General features: G+C 46.3%; 1 protein-coding gene across 2 annotated transcripts; it reads right to left on the minus strand.

The window, feature by feature from the left end:
* Positions 1–268: 268 nt before the first annotated feature.
* LOC100824459 (probable glycosyltransferase At5g03795) lies at positions 269–6,858 on the minus strand. Of its 2 annotated transcripts, none has more exons than XM_010229955.3 (4): positions 6,128–6,858; positions 1,731–1,954; positions 1,256–1,604; positions 269–1,096 (listed from the first exon to the last, which is right to left on the minus strand). In XM_010229955.3, exons 1-4 carry the CDS (start codon positions 6,518–6,520, stop codon positions 419–421), a joined length of 1,644 nt encoding a protein of 547 aa, XP_010228257.1. In that variant the 5' UTR covers positions 6,521–6,858; the 3' UTR covers positions 269–418. The 2 variants fall into 2 exon arrangements, with proteins under 2 accessions (XP_010228257.1, XP_010228256.1); XM_010229954.3 differs by having other exon boundaries at positions 1,731–1,957.
* Positions 6,859–8,114: the final 1,256 nt, after the last annotated feature.

The following is an 8,114-nucleotide window of genomic DNA, read 5'->3' on the forward strand; positions in this document are numbered from 1 at the left end:
GCGGGAGGCACGGCGATGATTCGAGGGCTAGGGCAGGCCAGAGCGGCGCGGGCGAACACGCCGGAGGCGGCGCAGAGGGGAAGCGGCGCAGAGCAGAGGGGAACGGGCTCGGGTACGATCTGGTTTGGACACGGTGGCACCAGTTGTCATGCGTGTCGTCATGGTGGCACCGACAGGTGGGCCCTCCTGTCAGTTTTACTGTCAACGGACAAAAGACGGTGATGATTTGATTTTTTTTTAAATGTGGTTTTCCTAGAGACCCGCCTGGTGATTTTAAGTAATTTTCTCTTCGCATTTCCAAGATGCAGTTTCAGAGTTTCTCCACCGCCTATCAAAATCTACAAAAGAGAACCCGTTTACTCCTGTAATAAGTTTCCATCATCAGGAAACCAAAAGCTAGCGTCTGTCACTCCTAAATTCAGTCTCCTACGACGTGGTCCTCATGGATCCTGACGTTGAGCCTCCTGAGCCATATGGAGTGCAGGATCATGTGGAAGACGTCGTACCGCTGCGGGACGCCATTGAGCATGAAGTGGCGGCGCACGGCCCTGACACGGCGCTGCATCCGGATGTACCGCCGCGGCGACACGGCGGACAGGATCCTCTTGATGTCCGGGATGTCCCTCACGGCCACCCGCAGCGAGAATGCCGGCCAGCTGAGCACGTCGCTGAAGGGCAGCACGTAGTCGTCGGCGATCACCACGGGCACGCACTCCACGTAGATGGCCTCCGCCACCCTGGGGCTCGCCACCTCGAACCCGCTCGGGCAAAGGCAGAACTTGCTACGGCGCATCGTCTCGACGTAGGACACCCCGGCGGGGAGGTACTCGCTCACTTGCACGTCCGGGTCTTTCCCCTTCCAGTGCTTCAGCAGCAGCGGCCGGACCGGCCCGTGGTTGCCGCCCGCGAAGAAGGCCAGGATGGGCCGGCCCGACGCCGACGGCCCGCCGATGTCCTTCTTGAAGTCGTTCAGGTGGTTGATCTCCGGCAGCGACACGTCCTTGGACGGGATGAATCCCTCCGACGTGTTGGCGTTGCACAGCACCCGGATGGAGTTTGAGAAGAGATTGCCGTCCACCGACGACACGTAAGGCCCCTGTATCCACATCAATACACTCCAATATCAAAAACCTCCTGAAAGAATTCATAAAAAGTGTGTACAAAGCGGGCGACACGTACAATTTAGGAGTTGGGCATGGCAAGATTTTATAATTCTGAAAACTCCTGAAATGCTACAGCGAGTTGCTTTGCTTACCCAGTCGTGGCAGGAGAGCATGAAGTGATCGGCGCCCTGGCTCCGGTTCCAGTAGGGGTGCTTGGTCGACAGCACGTCGATGTAGTCAAACACGGTGCGCCGCAGCGGCTCCATGGTGTGCGAGCCGGGCACGTAGATGGTCTTCTCCATCTTGGCGATGCTGAACGGGAGGAAGAAGACGTGGGCAAGGCCAGGGTCCGTCGTGCGCATCCGGTTCTCCATCTCCATGGCGTGTATGAACCGGCCCTCCGTCGAGTATATGTTGTGGCACGGCCCGTCGTGGTAAATCGGTGGCTCGCCTTCGTCATACACGTAGATCTTGAACAGCTTTTCCATCTCCAAGTAGCTCCTGCAGACAACATGAACAAACAGCTGGAGAGATCAGATTCTGCAGTTCTGTTTCCCTCCCTGAATACTTAATCAGAATGCCTCTTCTCAATATATACAGGAGATGGAAAGTTGGATATACACGTACCTGTGAAATGCATTGGCATTCCTGTACACAGGTCCAACCGGGACATAATCTTTGTCAGTCAGTGGAGGCCGATTGTCCTTGTTATGGCTAGCTTCCATTATCGTTGACCGGGCTTTCGCCAGACCAAGTTCTAACCTATGCAATTTTGCATCCCTCTCTCTATGAATTTGTGGTATAACTTGAATAACGCCATCTGAGTTAGCTGCATCGCCAAGCCCACTTTCCTGCTATATAAAAAACAAATTTAGTAAATCATCCTACAGATATGCCCAATTTAAAGAATTCTGTAACATCTCAATTTTCAAAATTCTTCATATGCATCGCATATCATAAGCATCATGTCAACCTTGCATCTGAACACTTTCAAAACCCTAAAGTTTTCCCAGAAAACCCTTTTGCAAAAATGCTTTTATTTGTTTTTGGGCTTTGATCTTACTCTTGACTATTTGCATTTTTAACCCATGAGGGTATTGTGATAAAAAGGGATTTAATGCATATATAAAGCTATCCCATAATTGGCTTTTGAAAGTATTTTGAAAAAAATAAGTTGATTCGATAGCCTAAGGGCCATAAAAGCCATTTTATATGCAAATATATTTTTAAATATTTTATTTTGAGAAAATTCTTGCTCCAAAAGTTAGATCATATGAAAATATGATTTTACAAATTTTGTTGCATTTTATTTGGAGTGATTTGGAACTCCGAATCAATTTTGAGGTTCGAAAACAGAAAATAGATAAAAGAAAAGGAAAAACCGAGGAAAACCGACCGAACCGGCCGAACCGGACCGGACCGAACTGGACCGGCTCAGCCCGCCCGAGCCGCCCGCTCTCACTGACCGGTGGGACCCACGCGTCATTTTCAACCTCCGTCCGAAAAATCCGGCCACGCACGACCGCGAACTGCCCATGACTCCACCTCCGATTTCTCCGCGCTCAGGCCGTTTTCTCCAAATCCTTGCGCGTCACCCCGAAGGCCTCGCTTTTCTCCTCCACTTCCCCCAAACCCCACGTTCAATTTCGCACCGGTTAGAAAGTAATTGCTCACCGGAGTTTGTTGCTGCCACCGCCATTCTTCGCGTTTCTCCGCCGTTCCGGTGAGGTTCTTCCCGCGCCGCTTCCGCGCAGCCCGCGCGACCCGCTGCCCCGCGCCACCCGCCGCCGCCGTGCGCGCGCCGCCGCCGGCGAGCTAGCCGCCGGCCGGAACCCTAGAAACCGGCCAGTCCCGCGCTGCCACGTGGCAGGGTTTTTTTATTTTTTTTATTTTTTTTATTTTCGGCCGAAGTAGATAATGCACTTTTGCAGAAAAGACCCTACAACTTCAAACCTTTATATCTTTCAAACCGTTTGTCCAAAATTTGTGTTCCGCACCTTTCTGGAATCATCGTAACGTGTAGAATATTTTGGCACGGTTTATTTTCAGTTTTGAACAACTTAGACAGTAGCTATTTACAGAAGGGTTGAATATGGTTCAAATTTCAAATGAATTGTTTCAAAATAGTTTTGAGCGTGTTATCTTGCTGTAAAATTATTTAAAGTTGTTCTCTATCCATTAGGACCAGAGAAGAAATTATTTTGTGTATAATCATGGCATGCAAGTTAAATATTGCTCTATGTTACAAAAGCCGCACAATCTTTTGTTTTAAACCCTATCCATGTTTCTTGCATATTAATTACCACTTTGATGTTGTATAATCTGTCCAAATCTTTTGAGAGCCTTTTCAAAACAGAAACAAAACTTTGTACGTTAGAAGTAACCTTTGTGTGCATCAGCATAGCATGTGCATCATGGCATGGTTTTTGTATTGAATGTTGTGTTTATTGTGTGTGTTCCTTTTATTTTAGATTGTGTGGAGTGTAATCATTGTTGTTGCGAAGAGTGCGAGAACTACCACAACCTTGGACAAGGCAAGTTCACTTTGATCATTCTTCTAAATATTTTTACTATGCACTAGATGTTTCATTAGATGCATCAGGAATATTACTCGTACTTCTATGCTAGCTATAAATCCCAGGTAGTCTAGTTTACCCTCGCCATTACCTTGCTACCATATTGCCATCGATTGTAGTTAAATGCTAGGCTATGGTAGTATCGTGGGGGAAATAACTACATTATTTATTGTTATGCCTTTGGCGATATGAAATGATTTTATTAGATGTAAGGCAAAACAATTAATTAAATGAACCGTCCTGGGTGGGCAGCTTTGAAGATTTTGAGGATTAGCGGCATCAGGTCCATTTCTATGGGTCCCTCTGAGTCGAGTTCCTATGGATTCAGGAATGGATCGTCCATGGACGTCTCTCCCGTGGATTCGGGGAGCGCCTACGTTGCAAATGTGGAATGCCACCTGGGGTAACCGAGACTGGACTAGTTTCCTATTTAGAAGCTTCTAGTACAACCACAATGCTATATGGGCTCTGGCGAGACAAGAGTAAGTTGTATGAACCTAGACCCGAGGAATTGTACTGAGGTAGCTGTGTAGGGGGAGCGTGATTCTCTCGTGGTTTAGGGAATTACCTCTGAAAATCTCGTAATCGATGCCGTTGCTACTCTACCCAGAGGACAGCAAGGGATTAACACGTCGGTTTCTTGCGGGGAATGTGTACAAACTCTCGAGAGCGTCAAAACTAAGTACTTAGCCGTGTCCCCGGCAACGGACAATTTGAGCGACTAGATGTGGAGCTGTAAGGAAAGTCTCACTCATTCTAACTTCTTAAATAAAATGAATGGTTGAACAGGGTAGGGGCACTTGATGAATCCACATCAATGTGCTCTAGGATAATAGGAGCATGGGTGTGTCTACCCCGTGTCCAATAGTGATAAAATTCTATTTAATTAAAAGATAGGATTCAATAACTAAGCTTTTATGCAAATAGCTTGAACCCCACTTTACCACACTATGCATATATTTGGTAGGCTCCGGTATAACTCCTAGTGAATCTTGCCAATACATTCAATGTATTGACCCTAGTGGCTGCATCGTCTAATGATGCAGGAAGCTCCGACGACGAGTAAGACGTACGTTCTGCATATTTGGGTTACGGGCCTACATTCCAACACGCTCTCACCGTGGTGTTGATGTGTCCTTGTATCTTCCGTTTTCCGCTGCTAAACAATTGTTTTATTTCTAGCTAACCCGTGAGGTTATGCGAATTGTAAGTACCCTTTTATATTCTGGATGATACGTTGTAATATTGAGACCTTTGTTCTATGATATTACATCTTGAAACTGTGTGTGCTAGTGAGTCGATCCAGGGACTAGCACTAAAGCACAGAGATCGAACCCTTTTACGGGGGCGGTCGCTTCATTCTGTGACATCAGTAGATTCAATTTATCATTCTCCATACAAACAAGTGTGACATGCAGGTGTTGGAGATCAAATAGCGGAAACGAAATTTCTGCAGATAAATGAAATCCTTTGCCAGCCCGAAAAATCATGCATAACAGAAGAGTGAAATACGCTGCTACTCCATAAACTCACTGTCTGCACCATGCCTTCCGAGGAGTTCCAGCACGCAAAGACATTACAAATTCAGATCATGGCGCGATCGATCCGGCGGGGCAATATTGAGTGCACAAGCTAGCAACAGGTCTAAAAGTAACTTGGGTCCAGTTTCCACTTTCCCTATGCAAATTATACGAAGATGTCGTTTTTGTGTATCCCTCTCACAATTCCGGAAGTATGTACTGAACTTATATATATGTTGCAAACATCCAAAACTTTGTGGGGCTTCATGTCGATTCTCATGAAACGGACGAATATGTCTTTCCTTGTGGCCTAAACTTGTTTGCGTACCAATACAATACAATACAAGAACATCTCGCTCTGTCATTTTCTATCTCTGAAAGAGAAAGAGGGGCATATTTTTTTTTTGCAGAACTAGTATATCTGATTCATGAACTAAAATATCTTTTCTGCAGGAATAGGAAACAATTCATGCGTTTCCAAACGCGCGCCGGGGATATATTAGAAATGGTGGGCGATGAGAAAAAAAAGATAGCACTTCTCTTTGTAGACGGCGAAAAAAAAATTAATTCGCCGTGTATAATTATCTTTACCGGGTACAGTAGCAAATACGCTAATAATTACTAGTAATTAATTGCGTCCATATCCATATAATGTATGACGCAAAGACATCTTAGCTAGCTGGGGATCTCCCAAGAATGGATCACGAGAAATCTGTGGGGGAAAGAAAAACGTTGCGTCGCGCCCATGGTTTCCTCCACGATGCCAGCAGTTGCCCCGACGAGCAGGAAAGGAACGGAACGGAGCCCCAATTAATCACTCGGTTTCACAAGGAGCGGAAAAAGTAAACCGGAAAACACTGAACACATTACGGCCGTACGGGAAACAGGGCGGCAGGGCTCGAGAAAGAAAGAAAGAACGGAAGCGTACCGTAGCGGGGGAAGGAGCCGGCGCCGCGACGGAGACGTAATCAGGCGTTGCGCCGTGGACGTCGCCGGGCCAGGAAGTAGCGTTGACGGCGAAGGCCCGGAACAGGACTTCTTTCCCATTGCTGTTCTTCTTCTTGCCTGCGGCGCCGGAGCTAGAGGTGACCAAGAGAGGGCCGCCTCCGTTGCTGCTGCCTCTCGAGCTTGGCTTCTCCAAGGTTGGGGAGAAAACGGCCGGAGGGGAAGAAGAAAGGAGCCATGACGAAGCTCGAGTCCTGGGATCCAAGGCGACCACCAGGAAGGTCAAGAACGCGACGCAGACGGCGAGAGCGCAGGCTGCCTTGCCTCCGTGGCCATGCAAGCACGGCAAGGCGGTGCCGTCAGCGGAGACTCTCATTGCCGGCCGGCTGAGACAGACACTTGTGGCTGGCGTATCGAGACAAGATAGAGCTCAGCTGCTCAGGACTCTCCTCCTCTTTGGTTTCGTGGTTGGGATTATTGCCTACGACGCCATGCCCATGATTCTGGATGGTTGGAGCTACGCGATGCTTGCCATGGTGCAGAAGAAAAGGATTGTGTGTGATATTGGGGAGTTTCGCATTCGCTGCTGAAGGTTATGGGAACTCGTACAAGGAAGGGGATTCAATATATGAAGCCAGTATACAGTAAACGCTGGCATAGAGTATTTGCTTGGCTGGTGCCTGGCGGGCGATCGATGAGTGGATTTCCCGGCTAGGTCCCTTCGGTTCCGTTGTTTTGTTACATGGTGCATTCTATTTCTAGTCTTTGGACGCCGATCGAGCTGGTTTACGCGTATGTGGAGGTGTATTTTCTTTCTTTTGTTTGGTGTACTGTATTTTGGAAGGCAGGGAAAAGCGAATTAGTTAAAAGCATTAAATATACCTTAAATATATAATCCAATAAAATATTATTTTGCCAATAATTGTGAATCATCACGTGTTTAATTTGCAAGGTACTCCTACCAAAAGAAGTACTGTACCAAAATTACGTGAAGTAAATGATAATACATCTGCGAGAGTTAATGACTTCCATGTACACCAACAAAATGATAAATACAAATGATATATCTCGGAGTTAATGGATTTCATGTACTCGAGCAAATGATAAAATTTAAATATCCAATAATACTGACTTGTCCTGCTTTACTCAGCAAGAAAAGAACTTTTTTTTCTAGCTCCTGGACCAACGAATAAACTTGTTCAATTATCCAACGCTCCTTAATGAGAAAGATCGGTTACGACATCGACATCGATACGTTAACGCACGTATGCACTCACACAACACGTGCAGAAGACCGAAGTCGTGCGGATCTCAAGATTGAGAAAGTCAACGTAATTGTCACGTTATCAAGGGATAAGTCCGTACCATTGGTGTCTCTCAGAGCGACATATAGTAACGGTTTTTTTTTTATTTAGAACTCCTTAAAGGTGTCTCTCGACCAATCTCACTTTGCATTAGAGCAAGAATAATACTATATTGCTGCTTTGTTGGAGGAAAGAGAAAAGAAGAGATGATGAGGGGAGGATATCTATTACTCCTGCTATTTTACCAACTCCAAATATTCTGAGGTTTGGATCTTTTTGCGTTCAAGTTCCTCCGAAAGATGAAGTGAAGCCTAATTTCAGAACACCACCAATTTTGACGTTTACTTCGTTTTAGAGTTTGAGATTTATTTAAGTCTGCAGTGTTTTTTTATTTTCGTTTGATGGTTTTTGGGCCTGTCCAAAACCACTTTTAGTTCAGCCTATGGGCCTTAGTTGTGTGGCGTGGGGCCTGTCCCATCCAAGTTGTGTTAGAGTCGCCCTATAAAGAGTTTTTAGCAGCCGTCGTTGTAAGGGAGTTGAATTTTGGAGATTAATAATAGACCAGAAAAGTCCCAATGTTTGGGGGCGCATATCGTCGTGTTTGCTTGTTGATCTTGAAGATCTGATGTTATGCCATGCGGTGGAGTTGATTCTAATCAGTTCCAA

The sequence above is a fragment of the Brachypodium distachyon genome, chromosome 1 (assembly GCF_000005505.3).
Source record: "Brachypodium distachyon strain Bd21 chromosome 1, Brachypodium_distachyon_v3.0, whole genome shotgun sequence".
Taxonomy (NCBI): Eukaryota; Viridiplantae; Streptophyta; class Magnoliopsida; order Poales; family Poaceae; genus Brachypodium; species Brachypodium distachyon.

Excerpts from the sequence above, each read along its gene's own strand:
- LOC100824459 (XM_010229954.3), bottom strand. The coding sequence starts at position 6,520 with ATGAGAGTCTCCGCTGACGGCACCGCCTTGCCGTGCTTGCATGGCCAC. Across the intron at positions 1,605-1,730 it reads AATGCCAATGCATTTCACAG|GAGCTACTTGGAGATGGAAA; the intron begins GTACGTGTATAT and ends TGTTGTCTGCAG. Across the intron at positions 1,097-1,255 it reads TGCTCTCCTGCCACGACTGG|GGGCCTTACGTGTCGTCGGT; the intron begins GTAAGCAAAGCA and ends ATGTGGATACAG.